Source organism: Geotrypetes seraphini, chromosome 3 (assembly GCF_902459505.1).
Source record: "Geotrypetes seraphini chromosome 3, aGeoSer1.1, whole genome shotgun sequence".
In the NCBI taxonomy this organism is placed as follows: domain Eukaryota; kingdom Metazoa; phylum Chordata; class Amphibia; order Gymnophiona; family Dermophiidae; genus Geotrypetes; species Geotrypetes seraphini.
The window spans coordinates 409300369-409318368 of record NC_047086.1 but is presented as its reverse complement, the minus strand read 5'-3'; the positions used below and the strand labels follow the sequence as shown (position 1 = coordinate 409318368).

General features: G+C 42.9%; 1 protein-coding gene across 2 annotated transcripts in view; it reads left to right on the top strand.

Moving 5' to 3' along the window:
- The first annotated feature begins 787 nt into the window (after positions 1-787).
- SLC22A7 (solute carrier family 22 member 7) overlaps positions 788-18000 on the top strand; it is a 132303-nt gene continuing 115090 nt past the window's right edge. For both annotated transcript variants that reach the window (XM_033935776.1, XM_033935775.1), the window contains exons 1-3: positions 788-1337; positions 9464-9567; positions 17209-17363. In XM_033935776.1, the coding sequence (XP_033791667.1) occupies positions 963-1337; positions 9464-9567; positions 17209-17363 (634 nt within the window). In that variant the 5' untranslated portion in view covers positions 788-962. The remainder of the gene's footprint in view (positions 1338-9463; positions 9568-17208; positions 17364-18000) is intronic.

Below are 18000 nucleotides of genomic sequence, written 5' to 3'. Positions count from 1 at the left end.
TCCCCAAGGGATACACCTGCCAGCTGTGGACTAAGCAGTCCCTTTAAACTGTACAAAAAATCCACAAACAAGCTGAAAAACTGGAAATAAAACACCGCAAAACAATAAAGAAATAAACAGGGTAGATCAGAAAAACACCTTCATCCTTGCCTGCAAAAGAAAGAACCGAAGGGCGCAACAGAGATCATGGAGGAGGAGGAATTGAAAAGCTATGATTGACATCGGCAGTATGCTCACGAGCACAGATGGATGACCCTATAGTTCAGCATACCATCCTTATTGCATTGGAAATGTGGTTAGTGGACTTGGAGTTAAAAAAAAATTTGGCCAAATTCCTGAAAGAAAATTCCATCCATCATTAGGCAGACCTGGGGGAAGCCACTGCCTATCCCTGAGATGAGCAGCATGGAATCTCTACTTTTTGGACTGTGCCAGGCACTTGGCCACTGTTGGAGACAGGATACTGAGCAAGATGGACCTTTGGTCGGTCTAGTATGGCCATTCTTATGTCCTCTCCTTTTGAAAAAATGACCTTTTAGCCCTACTGTTTGTAATTTAAAGAAGTAAAGTAATATTTGTCCATGCAAATGACTTTAAAAATGGCTTCTCTATTTGTAGAAACATCTGGAATCCTCCCCAGTGGTGGGAGGCTAGTGAGGTAATCATTAAATTAAATGCATTGTGTCAAAAGAGCAAAGAAGGTGATTATGGTTAAAAATTGTAAGAGAGTGGAAGCAAGTCCAAAGGTCCACTGTGTACATATAAGTGTAAAGGAGAACCCAACTACTCCACGGATGGGATGTTCAGACTGAGCAGTCTAAGGTACCCCTCAGAAGAAAGGCAGCTGACAGCTCTCTCTTTTTACCACACCTGTCTCCTGTCCACCAGCCACCCTAGAGGTCTTTCATAACTAAAGCTGCACAGAATCAAGAGGCTGTACTCTTTTCCTTTCTCCTTTCATTATGAAGTTTGACGATCTGTTACTGGAAGCTGGAGGCTTTGGAAGGTTCCAGATTTTGACTCTGTTATTGCTCAGCCTTCCAAGAGTCATTCTGCCTATGCATTTCCTGTTGCACAATTTCATCGCAGCAGTCCCGTCTCACCACTGTGCTATCTTGGATCAAGACAGGCCTGTTAATATCACTAAAGAGGAACTTCTCCTTCTCTATATCCCCAAGGAACCAGATGGGTCCTTCAGTTCTTGTCAAATGTTCTCCAAGACTCCAGATCACCTACTGGTGAACTCTACATCTCAGATTCTGCTCAACAGCTCCTCAACGCAGAGCTGTCTGCACGGTTGGGTCTATGACCAGTCACGGTTTACGATAGCTGCCCAGGTAATGCTGATAATGACTTTGTTGCTTAATTAGTCTCACCAGATCTTGTCCCTAAAACCACAGAACTAATTCTCAGCTGTATTCATGAAAGTCTAACTGTCCTCTCATGTGGGGAATGGGTTGCACAATGGCAGATAGTGCTGGGAACGTCCAGACATACCTTTGACCTACTGTATATATAAAGGAGGGGTCATCACTCGCTGCCTGAGGCTTGGGGACAGACGTGTAAAAGTTTGTACTTTTGCTGTCTCTACTGTAGCTGTTCTGTAGTGGAACAGGATGTATGTCTGTGTGTGTTGGGGATCCAGGATGTACAGCAGACTCTCAGCTATCCGGCACCCATGTGGATTGGTGGATGCCCAATAACTGTAGTTTCTGGTTGTTTGAGAGTTAGTGTAAAAAAATACTGTAGCAGGAGGCAGCTGTTCCTGACAACACCCCACCCTCCCTCCCCTGAATCAGCAGAGCCGGTCCTGACAACCCCCTCCCTCCCTTACTGAAGGAGTAGCAGAGCTGGTGAACAGAAGAAGCGCCATAAATAGGCCTTTCTTCTGCTGCATTGGAAGTGACGTAGCAGAGGAATGGATAGAAGTAGCCTGTTTACAGCGCTTATTCTGTTCACCAGCTGCTGCTGCTCCTTTGGTAAGGAAGGGAGGAAGGTTGTAAGGACCAGCTGTCACTGCTGCTTTGAGGACTGGAGGGAGGGAGGGAGATTTGTGGCTGCCTATTGCTTTGGGGGCTGGAGGGAGGAGGTTTGTTTAAAAGTTGTCTGAAGAGCATGGGAGACTTTTGTTTTTGGCCAGCAATTTATTTGCCAGATAACTGAATGCCGGTTAGTAGAGATTCCACTGTATATAAGTTTCACTGCTGCTGTCTCATCCCCTTTATCCTTTTTATCATCCTTGTCTGTACCTCTTCTTAGATTGCTACATCTTTTTCGAGATGCTTATGGAGACATATTTAGCCAGTCAGGTTTTCAGGATTATTTATTTATTTGCTCAATTATTTTGCTCAATTATTTAGCCCGTACTCCCAAAGGAGCCCAGAACGGGTTACAAAGTACATCCACAATATAATCAAGACAGCACAAAGATTACATAATTTACAATATAGACATGACAAAAAACATATCCACTAAGCAGCTCTGGTGAGAGTAGGTAGTGTAGGTTGATTGAATGGCATTTCTGTGTTCATGTCCTTAAGGCGTGGGTTTGTGAAGAGGAAGGTTTTCACAGCCTTCCTGAAGCTCCAGAGTCCATCTAGTGTTCTAACAGATGGGGGGGATGGTGTTCCATAGTCTGGGAATGAAATGTGAGTAGGAGCTTTTGTGGGTTGTTTCAATTTTGAGAGAGCAGCCAGGAGGTATGGTCAATCGTTTTTCTCCTTGGGACCTCAGTGGTTGCTTTGGGAAGTAGATTTGTAGTTTGGAATCATTTTATGGAAGGTTTTGAAAGTGAGCATCAGGGCCTTGGTTTTTGAATAGGTAGCAGGGGAAACACGGTTGCGAATGCCAAGGTTTTTAGGAGGCAGATTGCAACATTTTGCACCCTTTGGAGGCAGGAGAGAGTTTGGTAGACAGGCCCACTAGTAGTGTGTTGCAATAGTTTAAGCGAGATAGTACAAAAGTGTACAGTAGTTGGGGTGAATTCAGGTTCTCAGAAGTATGCACATATGGTTTTTAGGTGATGGAGGTAGTAGAAGGAGGAAGATACGTGATCTATCATTGATAAGTTTGAGTCGAGAGTTACTCCTAGGCTGCAGACATTATCCTAGGGTGTAAGGGTGTTTGTGCCCCAGAAAAAGGACGGACGGGGGTATAAGCAAAGGTCTTTGTGGATCTAGAGAAGTTCTGTCTTGGACTCATTTAACTGTAACTTGTTCCCAGTCATCCAAATCTTTATTTCAGTTAAGCAAGACTGGAGATTTTTTATTTGTGTCTCTGTGTCGGCCTATTGGAAGGTAGAGTTGAAAGATATCTGTGAAAGAGTGGATTCTGATTTGGTGTTTTTCCGCTATGTCCAGTACTGGTTTGTCATAGAGGTTGAAGAGGAGTGGTGATAGTAAGACTCCCTGAGGCACTCCATAGTGGAGTGGTTTGGGTTCAGATAAGGAATTCCCTAGTAGAACTCTCTGGGATCTGTCGTTCAGGAATGAGGAGAACCATCGAAGTGTGCTGTCAAGGATTCCAATGGTATTTAGCCTGGACAGGAGGAGAGAGTGGTTGATGGTGTCGAAGGTGGCACTGAGGTCTAATAGTACCAGCAGTGCATCATTTCCTTCAACTAGGATTTGCCAGCAGTCATCTAAGATGTCCAGGAGCAATGTTTCTGTGTTGTGATGTTTCCTGAAGCCTGATTGGAAGTTGGAGAGAGTGAAGTTTGTCTCCATGAAGTCTTATAGTTGCGTGAGTACTGTCTTTTCCAATATTTTTGAGATGAATGTGAGGTTTGAGACAGGTCTGAAGCTGCTTGGGTACAGTGGATATGTATGAAATTGATTTGCTCTACCATGTCACCTATAGAAGGGCCTTAAACAACCTGGGCCAATCAGAGCCGTAGGCCACTTCCGAGTGCACCCAAGATACGCTAGGGAGGGGAAGAGCCATCATTTTGAAGAGGCAGACCTGCTGGCCGCAGTGAGCAGGCATCCCTCTGGCCAACCATCATAAATAAGGTAAGGGGGAGGGGGTGGGGGATCATCGGAGGCACGGGGGTGTCGGGGGCATTGCTTGGTGGCAGGCGGCAGGAGAGAGTGGGCATCCCTCCTGCCAATCTTCGACCTGGCTTTTTTTTTATTTTAATTTTTGCGTTTATTCTGCGCATGTGCCCATCACTATCACCAACGAAGGTCACATGCAAATTTAACAAACCTTTACTATTCTTCACCAACCTCATTTGCACGAGAGGTTTATGGAGAATGACTCACCTTTTTGAAATCACTACAATAACAACTGCGACAACAGCCCATCAGATTTCACCACAAAGTTTTAAGAATGTATCTCCTAGTCAATTGCTTACAAATTGAGCATGCCAAATTCAGGGGATGTGGACTTGGGAGGGTTGGGGGTATGACTAGCAGTTAAGCGCCTGAATAAGAACAATTCAATGTGAGCATAAGTGCTTAGATGTGTAACCATGCTAATTATGCACATAATTGCATATGTAGAAGTTGCATTTAATGCATATCATGGTGTCATCTAACTAAGTTTCTTCAACTTGAAGTACAGCTGAGGAGAAGGAGAGAGATGGTGGACAATGGGATGGAGGGAGGGAAGGAACAGAAAGGGAGAAAAGTTGGACACAAGGGGTGGTGTGGAGGGGGATAGAGATACTGGATAGGAGGGTAGTTGGGAAAAGAAAGGGACAGATGGTGGAACCTGGGGTGATGGGGAAGGAGGGAGAGATGCTAGATGAAAGGGTAGTTGAGAAAAGGAGAGATGGTGGATCCGAGGATGGTGGGGTCCATCGCTGCAGCTGCAGGGATGGAGATTAAAAAAAGGGAACATAAGAACATAAGCAATGCCTCTGCTGGTCAGACCTGAGGTCCATATTGCCCAGCAGTCCGCTCACGCGGCGGCCCAACAGGTCCAGGACCTGAGCAGTAATCCTCTATTTATACCCTTCTATTCCCTTTTCCAGCAGGAAAATGTCCAATCCTCTCTTAAATCCCAGTACTGTATTCTGCCCTATAACGTCCTCTGGAAGCGCATTTTTTGCCTGTTTTTGCTACAAAACAATATTTGATCTATCCCCAAGCTATATAACCCCCCACTTCGCCCTTAACCACAACTATAAGAACTCCCGTAAAATTCAACTCTTCTCCTTCCCCTCCCTAAAACTATGCCACTCAAAAAAATTCCTCGACAAAACCTACGCCTTCCAAGCCGCCAAACTAAACCCATGGCTAGCCCAAATGGTCCTCAAGGCCTACAACTACCTCGACTTTAGAAAACTACTCAAAACCCACCTATTTCGAAATCAAGACCCTTAATCCCCTTTTCTATCCTCCTCCTCCCCCCCCTTCTGACCCTCTCCCCTCCCCTGTCTCCATCCCTCCCCTTCTTCTCCCCTTGCTATTCGCAACTCTACATTCAATTTGATATGCAACCACTTGTAACTACTATCTCCATGTTGTTTGCAATTCTATGACCATCTTGATATGTAACCACTTGTAATCTCTGTCTAACCTATGTGAACCGCCTAGAACTCTTCGGGGTATGGCGGTATACAAAAATAAAGTTATTATTATTATTATTATTATTCCAAGTGTCCACCACACGTTGAGTAAAGATGAACTTCCTGGCATTTGTATTGAATCTGTCCCCTTTCAACTTTTCCGAATGACCTCTTGTTCTTTTATTTTTTGAAAGTTTGAAGAATCTGTCCCTCTCTACTCTCTCTATGCCCCTCATGATCTTATAAGTCTCTATCACATCCCCTCTAAGTCTCCTCTTCTCCAGGGAAAAGAGACCCAGTTTCTCCAATCTCTCAGCGTATGAAAGGTTTTCCATCCCTTTTATCAGACGTGTCGCTCTTCTCTGAACTCTCTCGAGTAACGCCATATCCTTCTTAAGGTATGGCGACCAAAACTGTAATACCCTTCTTGATTATACCTAGCATTCTATTCACTCTCTTAGCGGCCGCTGCGCACTGTGCCGTCGGCTTCATTGACCTGTCCACCATTACCCCCAAGTCCCTCTCTTGGGTACTCTCATTCAATAACATCCCTCCCATCGTATAGTTGTACCTCGGGTTTCTGCTTCCCACATGCAATACTTTACATTTCTCAACGTTGAACTTCATTTGCCATTTTGTCGCCCATTCTCCTAGTTTGTTCAAGTCCCTTTGCAATTCCTCACAGTCCTCTTTAGTCCGAGCTCCCCTAAATAGTTTGGTGTCATCTGCAAATTTTATTATCTCACACTTCGTCCCTGTTTCTAGATCATTTATGAATATATTAAATAACAGCGGCCCGAGCACCGAGCCCTGCGGAACACCACTCGTGACCCTCCTCCAGTCAGAGTAGTGTCCCTTCAACCCTACCCTTTGTTTCCTACCTGCCAACCAGTTTCTGATCCATCTATGTACGTCTCCGTCCACCCCACGGTTCTTCAGTTTCCGGAGTAATCGTTCATGAGGCACCTTGTCAAAGGCTTTTTGGAAATCAAGGTATACGATGTCTATGGGGTCACCTCTGTCCATCTGTTTGTTAATTCCTTCGAAGAAGTGTAGTAAGTTGGTTAGGCATGATCTCCCCCTGCAGAAACCATGTTGGCTGGTTATCAGAAGTTTGTTTCTTTCCAAGTGATCATCGATGTTTTCTTTTATCAGTGCTTCCGCCATTTTTCCGGGAACCGAGGTCAGACTCACCGGTCTGTAGTTTCCCGGGTCACCTCTTGATCCCTTTTTAAAGATGGGCGTGATGTTGGCTGTCTTCCAATCCTCCGGGATCACGCCTGTTTTCAGGGATAGATTGCATATTTGCTGTAGTAGTTCTGCTATCTCCTCCTTTAGTTCCTTCAGAACCCTTGGATGGATTCCATCCGGACCTGGAGATTTGTCAATTTTTAGTTTATCTATCTGCCTGCGCACATCTTCAAGGCTCACTTCCATGAATGTTAATTTTTCTGCTTGATTTCCATTGAAGAATTGCTCAGGTTCCGGTATGTTGGTTGTGTCTTCGTTTGTAAATACAGACGAAAAGAACATGTTCAGTCTTTCCACGACTTCTTTCTCCTCCTTCACTACTTCCTTCCTGACTCCATCATTCAGCGGTCCCACCTCCTCCCTAGCTGGCTGTTTCCCTTTAACATATCTGAAGAACGGTTTGAAATTTCGAGTCTCCCTGGCTAACTTCTCTTCCGGAGGGAAGGGAAATGAAAGGGGAGGACAGAGATGGAAGATGGATGGTTAGCACGGAGAAAGAAGAAAACGACAAATGGGCAGGAGACCCTGGCAAGCGAGTTATCAGAAGACAACCAGAGCCTGGGACCAACATGATTTGAATAATGACCAGACATCAAAAGGTAGAAAAAATAATTTTGTTTTCTGTTTTGTGATTACAGTATGTCAGATTTGAAATGTGTACCCTGCTAGAGCTGGTGTTAGACCGTGAACATGAGCTAGGACTTAACAGAGATAGGAAAAGTCTTTATTAAGATGTGCTTTTAGTGTGCGCTAAATCGGTTAGCGTACCTTAATAAAAGGACCCCTAAGTATCATAAAATTCGGCCCACAACTTAGCCTATGTTTTAGATTTTGGCTCCTTATTTGATTGAGTTTGACACCCGTGGTCTACAGTCACTTTGCCTGTCAGTACATACTTTAGTAATCTCCCAACTTGACTACTGCAATTCCCATTTTAATAGTCTTCCACTTTACCAGCTATGTTGTCTACAATGAATCTCAAATTCCGCAGTCCAACTCATTCATATTGATAAAAAATATGATAGTGTTATCCCTCTTCCCATCCACACTTGTATCTTATTTAAGGTTCTAACATTAATGCATAGAAACATAGAAACATAGAAAATGACGGCAGAAAAGGACAACATTTATTAGACTTAGAGCTATCCAATTTTTGTAATCGAACAGGGGTCCATAATGCTCTATGTAACAGAAAAAACCAAGTTTGTCTCATAGATGCCGACACTGTACATCTCATCCTCCAAGTCCAAATTCATGGCCATTGAGACGCAGTAATTTGGTGCTTAATCTCAATACTCCAAATGTCTCTCAGACCAGTGTTTATTTTCTTTTTAATAAATCCAGTCAGACTCTACTTTTCAAGAAATTCATGCAAACAACTTAATACCACTTACTCCTTCCCACTTCCCAATACTTTCCCGATTCCCCAAAGCAACCCCATCTACTCTTTATCTCCTCTAGAAATTACCAGATATCTTCCTGTAAAACGTTTTTTGTAATTCTTTTGTAATCCGCCTTGAACCGCAAGGCAATGGCGGAATAGAAATCTCTAATGTAATGTAATATCTGTGACTTTGCTATTGGCCTTATTGAAGGTAGTTATAAAAAGTATATAAGCCAGAAAATTGATTGTATTGACAGAACTATACACAATATTTGAGGCCATAGAGCAAAACAAGGGCATTATAACATTTTCCTATTTGCTTTCTTAGCCACTGCCATACATTGAGCTTTCAGTATTACATAATGTGGTCCTGAAGCCCTCACCATGCAATTTGATTGTCGATTTTTCATGGAGAATGATCTCAGCTAGCGTAGGAGTGGCTATGCAAATCCTGTTACAGTATCTGCCACTGGTGTTAGTCCCTGTGTGTGTTTCTTGCATTAAAGGCTTGAGAGAAAAGCCAGACTTCCCCTTGTTTCTATAAGCTATGTACCTAAGCGGGAGACCGGCCAATGGCCTATTACTCCTTAACATTTCTATAGTGCTGAAAGGCATATGCAGTGCTGTACATTTAACATCCAATATATGGTCCCTGCTCAGAAGAGCTTACAATCCTGCCCCCTTGCAAATACTCAGTATGTATGTAAGGCAAGAATAGGCAGAATATTGACATCTGTGCTTGTTCTAGTGTAATGTATACATGCAGAATTGCCCTGTAGTCCCTGCTGCAGCTTTGATAAAATACCAGGGCATTGTGGGGGAGCCCGCAGGCTGATCTAGGTGCCCTCCCCCCTTCCTATGGGTCAATGAGAGAAAAAGAGCTGACAGGATACCTTACACACAGCAAGGTAATTCCATGAAATGGCAGAGGGGTTTCCTTTTCCTCAGGCCCCACTTTATTTTGCTTTGTGGCTGACTAATTTGATCTTATCCACAGCACAGTTTTCTACCACGAATTGAGTATCTCTTGATGGTGCAAACAGAAGCTTCCAGTCATTGGGCCCTAAATCTTCAGAGCTACCTGCTTTGCACTTCTATAGAGCACACAGGTGCACTGTGGGCGTCATCATTAACTTTTTAAGGACAGGCATCCTTTCCTAGCTAAATGTTCTTCAGCATACCTCTGTGTTTGGATGGGACTGTGTGTCTAGAGGTGGTGATTCTTCCAACTCTAATGTCTGAGCTCTGCTATAGGAAGCACACCCAGGAGTCAGGACACATCAGTCACCAGCTCTCTCCTTACCCCTTTCTTCCAGTGGGACCTGGTGTGTGAGAAGAAAGGACTGAACCAAGCCTCACTCACATTCTTCTTCATTGGCGTCACTGCTGGAGCCGTAGCCTTCGGTTACTTATCAGATAAGTATGTGCTTTGAGAGAAAGAGGTGCCTAAAACACCCCAGGAAACTTTTCCCACTGCTCCCCTCCTTCCCTGTGCTTTGTATGGCCTCTGAGCCTGCCCCTGCATGCCTTCAGCTCTTACTGTCTCTTTCTATACCTTCCAATCTCCCCATTACTATTTACTACCACATTATCCCGTCTTATGGCAGTATTAGCCCAAATCTTTGTATAGATCCTGAAAATCATCCAGGGGGGATATGCGCAATTGCGCATTCTATATAGACTGAAACCGTTATTGGCACCTTGTGATTTTAGAGTGGTTGTGGAGGGCCTTATTCTGTCCAAATTAGACTACTGCAATTCCCTCTATTTGGGCATGACAAACTTGAAGATTAAGTCCTTCCAACTGCTGATGAATTCAGTGGCTACATTAATCAGTGGCACTCCAAGAACGGCTCACATTACTCCAATTCTAAAACAACTACATTGGCTACCCATAAAACAACGAGTGCAATACAAGGTGTTATCATTAGTTCACCAGGTGTTATATGGGATTGCCCCTGTCTGGTTTCTATCACTGTGGGAAGTTTACAAGCCTGGAAGAGCTTTGAGATCAGTAGAAGCTATGAAATTAGTAGCTACCATGGAAAGAGGAGTACGTTATGTGGCCACAAAATCTAAAATGTTTTCAGTAGCCCGAGTGAATTTATGGAATACTTTGGTTGGACAATTAAGGCTATACACAGACTGCCTCTGGTGGGCTGCAGGAGAGCATCAGTAGCAGTGGGATCGTGAGCGGAGGCCTTGCTAGAGGGGACGGAGGAAGAGCGGTAGCAGTGGGATCATGAGCGGAGGCCTTGCTAGAGGGGACGGAGGAAGAGCGGTAGCAGTGGGATCGTGAGCGGAGGCCTTGCTAGAGGGGACGGAGGAAGAGCGGTAGCAGTGGGATAGCTAATGCCAAACATTTCTATAGAAGGGAAAGGGGGCAGGACTTGATATACTGTCTTTTTGTAGTTACAATCAAAGCAGTTTACAAATTATATACAGGTACTTATTATTTTTTTGTACTTTGTGCAATGAAGCTATAGCTATGTGATGCTGGGTTCTGTGTTAGGAGTTAGGAAAAGGATCTAGGTATCATTGTTGAAGATACGTTAAAACCTTCAGCTCAATGTTCGGTGGCTGCTAAGAAAGCAAATAGAATGGAAACCAAAGATGAAAATGTTATAATGCCCTTGTGTCGCTCTATGGTACAGCCACACCTCGAATATTGTGTGCAGTTCACACCCTGTTCACCTCTCGCCTACACTACTGTAACCTGCTTCTCACTGGCCTTCGGCAAAACCATCTCTCTTCCCTTCAATCTGTTTAGAACTCTGCTGCATGCTTCATATACCACCAGGGTCACTATGCTCATATTACCCCTCTCCTCAAGTCACTTCATTGGCTCCCTATCCATTTCCGAAAATAGTTCAAACTCCTCTTAATGACCTTCAAGTGTATTTGCTCCACAGCTCCTCAGTCTCTCTCCTCTCTCCCTTCTCCCCCTGGGCACTCCGCTCAGCGGGTAAGTCCCTCTTATCTGTACCCTTCTCCTCTACAGCCAACTCCAGACTCCACCCTTCTATTTTGCTGCACCCTATGCCTGGAACAAACTGCCTAACTCGGTATATCAAGCTCTGTCTCTGGCAGTCTTCAAATCCAGACTCAAAGCCCACTTCTTTGAAGTTGCTTTCAATTCCAAACTCTAAACCACCTGCTAAGCACCAATATCTGTCTTCTCATTCCCTCTAATTCTACCACCTGAGCACTGGTGTTGACTAGATTGTAAGCTCTTTTGAGCAGGGACTCTCTCTTCTATGTTTTAATGTACAGTGCTGCGTATGTTTAGTAGCACTATAAAAATGATCAGAATTAGTAGTAGGACATTTCGGATGTGGAAAAAGGACAAAACCAAAGAAAATTGGAAAAAGCACAGGAAGCAACAAAAAGAGTGTCACCGAGTGGTCAGAAAAGCAAAGAAAGAATACGAGGAGAAATTAGCCAAAGAAGCACGCAATTTTAAACCATTCTTTCGATATGTGAAAGGAAGACAGCCGGCAAGGGAGGGGGTAGGACCTCTGAATGAGGGCAGCAGGAAAGGAGTGGTGAAGGAAGAAAAAGAGGTGGCTGACAGACTGAACACGTTCTTCTCATCCGTCTTTACAGGGGAAGACACATCCAACGTGCCGGAACTGGAAAAGATCTTCAGGGGAGATCAAGGGGGAAAACTATCATGCATTGAGATAAGCCTCGAAGATGTACTCAAGCAGATAGACTAAAATCTGACAAATCTCCGGGTCCGGATGGAATGCACCCAAGAACACTGAAAGAGCTCAGAGACGAAACAGTGGAGTTACTGCAGCAGATCTGCAGCCTAACCTTGAAAACAGGGGTAATCCCGGAGGACTGGAGGATAGCGAATGTTACACCTATCTTCAAAAAGGGATCGAGGGGCGACCCAGGAAACTATAGACCGGTACGCTTAACCTCAGTTCTGGGAAAGATGGCCGAATCCTTGATCAAGGAAAGTATCAATGAGCATTTAGAAAATAATAATCTGATAAGAACAAGCCAGCATGGTTTCTGTAAAGGAAGATCATGCCAAACTAACCTACTGCATTTCTTTGAGGGGATAAGTGAGCAATTGGACAAGGGTGACCCCGTAGACATCGTATATCTTGATTTCCAAAAAGCCTTCGACAAGGTACCCCATGAGCGCCTATTGAGGAAACTGTGGAGCCACGGGGTGGTAGGGGACGTGCACAGATGGATCAGAAGTTGACTGGCGGATAGGAAACAGAGGATAGGTGTAAAGGGACACTACTCGGACTGGATAGGTGTCACAAGTGGGGTCCCATAGAGGTCAGTGTTGGGAAACAGGGATGAAGTGCGAAGTCATAAAATTTGCGGACGACACAAAACTTTCCAGTAGAGTCAGAACCATGGAGGATTGCCAAGAATTACAAGGAGACCTAAACAGACTGAGTGAGTGGGCAATAAGATGGCAGATGAGCTTCAATGTAGAAAAATGTAAGGTCTTGCATGTGGGGAAGAGGAACCCAATGTACAGCTATACGATGGGAGGGAGGGTACTGGGGGAAGGCAGCCTTGAAAAAGACTTGGGGGTTTTGGTGGATAAAACGATGAAGCCAGTGGCACAATGTGCAGCAACCTCAAAGAAAGCGAACAGAATGTTGGGCATAATCAAAAAGGATATCACTACCAGAACGAAGGAGGTTATTCTACCATTGTATCGAGCGATGGTTCGCCCACATCTGGAGTACTGTGTCCAGTACTGATCGCCGTACCTTAAAAAGGATATGGCGATACTCGAGAGGGTACAGAGAAGAGCGACACGGATGATAAAGGGCATGGAGAACCTTTCGTATGCTGAAAGGTTGGAGAAGCTGGGGCTCTTTACCCTGGAGAAATGGAGACTTAGAGGGGATATGATAGAGACTTATAAGATCATGAAAGGCATAGAGAAGGTGGAGAAGAACAGATTCTTCAGGCTGGCCAGGCGCACAAAAACAAGAGGGCATTCAGAAAAATTGAAAGGAGACAGATTCAAAACGAATGCTAGGAAAATCTTCTTCACTCAGAGGGTAGTGGACACCTGGAATACGCTCCCAGAGGAGGTGATAGGGCAGAGTACAATATTAGGCTTCAAAAAGGGATTGGATGACTTCCTGAAGGATAAGGGGATTGAAGGGTATAGGTACAGGTATTAAATGAATAGGGGGTGAAAGACTTAGGTAAGGTCCAATGATAGGTCACGGACCTGGGGGGCCGCCGCGGATGCGGACTGCTGGACACGATGGACCCCTGGTCTGACCCGGCAGAGGCAATGCTTATGTGCTTATAAATCCGTGTTGGCTTTGTCTCATTAATTAATTCTTATGTATATTCATTTATTTTAAAATTTCTTTCCATCTAAGACCTAGGCGGGTTACAGCATACATTTTATTCTTTATAATAGTCTCTACCATTTTGTCCAGCACTGACTCTAAGGTCTATAATTTCCCGGATCACCTCTGGAACTCTTTTTAAAAATCAATGTCTTATTGATCACCTTCCAGTCTACTGGTACCTTGCTGGATTGTAAAGATAAACTACAAATTACTAACAATATCTCTGCAAGTTAATTTTTAAATTCTATCAGTACTCTGGGATCTATACCATCCAGTCCAGGCGATTTGCTGTTGTTCAATTTGTAAAACTGCCCCATTACATTTTGTTTTCAAGATCTCTCTTCGCCTTCCTTATTAACACCTTGCATTTGACTTGACATTCCTTGTGCTGTTTACAATTATTTTCAGTCAGATCATTCTTACATTTTCTGAAGGAGTCTCTTTTAGCTCTAATAGCTTCCTTTACTTCACTCGTTAATCATGCCGGCTTCCGTTTGGTCATCCTTCCTCCTTTTTTTAATACATGGAATAGAAACATAGAAACATGATGGCAAATAAAGGCCAAATGGCCCATCTAGTCTGCCCATCCACAGTAACTATTATATCTTTCTCTCTTCAAGAGATCCTAAAAGCCTATCCCAGGCCCTCTTGAATTCAGACAAAGTCTCTGTCTCCCCCACCTCTTCCGGGGGACTGTCTGGGCTTCCAGGATGGTATTTTTAAATAACAGCCATGCCTGATATATATTTTTTACCTTTGCAGCTACACCTTTAAGTTTCTTTTTTACCATTCTCCTAATGTTATCATAGTCTCCTTTTTTAAACTTAAGTGCTCTTGTATTGGATTTCCTGTGTAAACCTATTCCATGGATTATATCAAATCTGATCATGCTGTGATCACTGTTATCAAGTGACTCTATCACCATTACCTCCCTCATCAATTCATGTGCTCAACTAAGAACTAGATCTAGAATTGCTTCACCTCTTGTCAGTTCCTGAACCAGCTGCTCCATAAAGCAGTCCTTGAGTTTTATCTCCCTAGCATGCCCTGATGATATATTTGCCCAGTCAATATCAGAGTAGTTGAAATCACCCATTATTACTGTGTTACCCAGTTTGTTAGCCTCCCTCATTTCTGATAACATTTCAGCATCTGTCCGTTCATCCTGGTCAGGCGAATGGTAGTACACTCCTATCACTATCCTTTTCCCCCTTAAGCATGTAATTTCTACCCATAGGGATTCCAAGGTGTGTTTCTGCTCCTGTAGAATTTTCAGTCCATTCGATTCAACGCCTTTCTTAACATATAATGCTCCACCTCCACCAATTTGATCCACCCTATCACTGTGATATAATTTATACCCCAGAATGACAGTGTCTCATAGTTATTTTCCTTCCACCAGGTCTCCGAGATGACTATTATATGTATCTATCTTTTCATTTAGTGCAATATATTCCAACTCTCCCATCTTGTTTCTTAGGCTTCTGGCATTTGCATACAGATATTTCAAGCAATGTTGACATGGATAATTTGCATTCTTTAAAATCAGTCTTCTCTGTATTTAAGGACATCTAGTCTACTATAGTTCCCAGTCAATCTCATTAGAAGGTGTTGATGCCCCTGTACAGGTCATTGGTGAGGCCCCACTTGGAGTATTGTGTTCAGTTTTGGAGACCGTATCTGGCGAAAGACGTAAGAAGACTTGAGGCGGTCCAGAGGAGGGCGACGAAAATGATAGGAGGCTTGCGCCAGAAGACGTATGAGGAGAGACTGGAAGCCCTGAATATGTATACCCTAGAGGAAAGGAGAGACAGGGGAGATATGATTCAGACATTCAAATACTTAAAGGGTATTAACGTAGAACAAAATCTTTTCCAGAGAAAGGAAAATGGTAAAACCAGAGGACATAATTTGAGGTTGAGGGGTGGTAGATTCAGGGGCAATGTTAGGAAATTCTACTTTACGGAGAGGGTGGTGAATGCCTGGAATGCGCTCCCGGGAGAGGTGGTGGAGAGTAAAACTGTGACTGAGTTCAAAGAAGCGTGGGATGAACACAGAAGATTTAGAATCAGAAAATAATATTAAAGATTGAACTAGGCCAGTTACTGGGCAGACTTGTACGGTCTGTGTCTGTGTATGGCCGTTTGGTGGAGGATGGGCAGGGGAGGGCTTCAATGGCTGGGAGGGTGTAGATGGGCTGGAGTAAGTCTTAACAGAGATTTCGGCAGTTGGAACCCAAGCACAGTACCGGGTAAAGCTTTGGATTCTCGCCCTGAAATAGCTAAGAATAAAAAAAAAAAAAAATTTAAATTGAATCAAGTTGGGCAGACTGGATGGACCATTCGGGTCTTTATCTGCCGTCATCTACTATGTTACTATGTTATTAAAATTTGTCAAGACCACATTTGAGGGTCCATGAGGTACTCGATGTGACCTAGGCTTTACCAATCATCCATCATCCACAGCTTTTCTCAATGCTTTTACCTCTCTTCCTGTGAATGTGAATGTGAAGCTCTTTTCCCCTTATCTACTCTTGTGGCCTCATTTTCCTTTTTATCTTTACTTTCCATTTACAATATCTCCTTTGGGTGTTGCCTACTTCTCTTCTGATTTCCCTAGATTTTTAATCTAGCCAGTGAATGCATGAGGCTTTCCCCCATTTTGACAAAGTTAGGTTTCCTGAAATCTAGGTCCTTTGCCTGTAAATGAATCATCACTGCTTGGCCTCTAAATGAAGCCACCTCATCAAGAGATCAGTGGCTTGGAAGGCAGCTGACAGCCAATACAGTAAAGAGCGGGTGGTCATTGTTTTGGAAATTCTTGCAGAGGAACAGTGTAAGGACAGTAGGAGGGGCCTAATCAAAAGAAACGTCTTAAGTCCTATGTCACTAGTCGCCCAAAGTCAGCTAAGGAAAATGTCCATTCCCAAAAATACGCCCAAAATATAGTGGAATTTGATTGGATCTTGGAATATTGAAAGAGAGAACTTTTCACTCTTGTTTTTTTTTTTTTAATTCTTTATTCATTTTCAAACTTTACAATCAGTGTGACAATATGTCCAAACAAATTAACAATAAATATATCACTTAATAATCATCAATGATACAAATGATATGCTCTTATCTCCCACCCTTCCCACCTTTTCCTGTCATATAATCAAATACCTTGTACAATATGTAATAATAAAATTATCCCCCCTCCCCTCCTCTCACAATTGAACTTGTAAATTTAAGGGAAAAAATGTAATCTAATCTGAACAATATTTTGTTAATGGCTCCTATACATCTTGAAATTTTCTGAAACTGCCCCATTGTTTTGCAATAAATCTCTCCATTTTATAAACATGACATAAGGAATTCCACCAGAAATTATAATTTAGTCTACTCCAATTTTTCCAATTATATGTAATTTATTGAATGGCAACTCCAGTCATTATAAGTAATAATTTGTTATTATTTGTAGAAATCTGACTTTTTGCTCTCATTGCCATCCCAAACAGCACAGTATCATATGATAATGCCACTGGGTTGTCTAATAAACAATTAATTTGGTCCCAAATTGATTTCCAAAAATTCATAATAAATGGACAATCGAATAATAAATGGTCTAAAGTCCCTTCTTCAAGATGACAGTGCCAACATCTATTAGACTTAGAGCTATCCAATTTTTGTAACCGTAAACTAGTTGTGCTCTATTTTTTTGTGTGGCAGGTTTGGTCGGCGATTGATGCTTCTGGTGTCTTTCATATTCTCTCTGATTCTTGGGATGGTGTCTGCAGCTTCTGTCTCTTACCTGATGTTTGCAGTGAGCAGATCTCTTCTTGGGATGGCCCTGTGTGGACTTAGCATTATCATAGTGGCTCTGAGTAGGTAACTCCTTGGTGTGGAATTTAATGTTGTTGATACAGTCATTAAAAACAGAAAAAGAAGAACAGTCTCTGCAAATAAACTGCAAGTCACAATAACATGACATAAAACTCAATTTCTAGACCGCATAACCATAAAGTTCTATGCGGTTAAAAAAAGATTAAGTAATAAACTTCAACTGAATATAGAACTAAGAACAACAACAACAAATATACAATGTTAATTACCCAAGAACCTAGAGAAGAGCCAAGTTTTAAATTGTCTTCTAAAATGTAAATAAGAAATGGAAGTCAACAGTAAATGCTTAAAATCCTTGTCCCAAATTGCTGCCGGATAGGAATAAGTGGAAGAGGAAACAGAAACTCAGGAATCCAACATTGTAGAAATGCTTTACTGAAGTATCTGAGGAGCACTGCGATGTCCCAACATACCTGCTGAAACCCAGCTGTGTTGGGTCATTGTGTTCCTTTGAATTATTTTTGTGATGTTTTCTTCCCATAGTGAGAACTACGTATAGATTTGTATAAATGTGAGATATTTTCTGTAATTTCTTAAAATTCGACATGTAATTATGGAAAAAATAGGTTTGATCTGATCATTTCTTTCCATTAGTCCTTCACACGATCCAGAACTCGC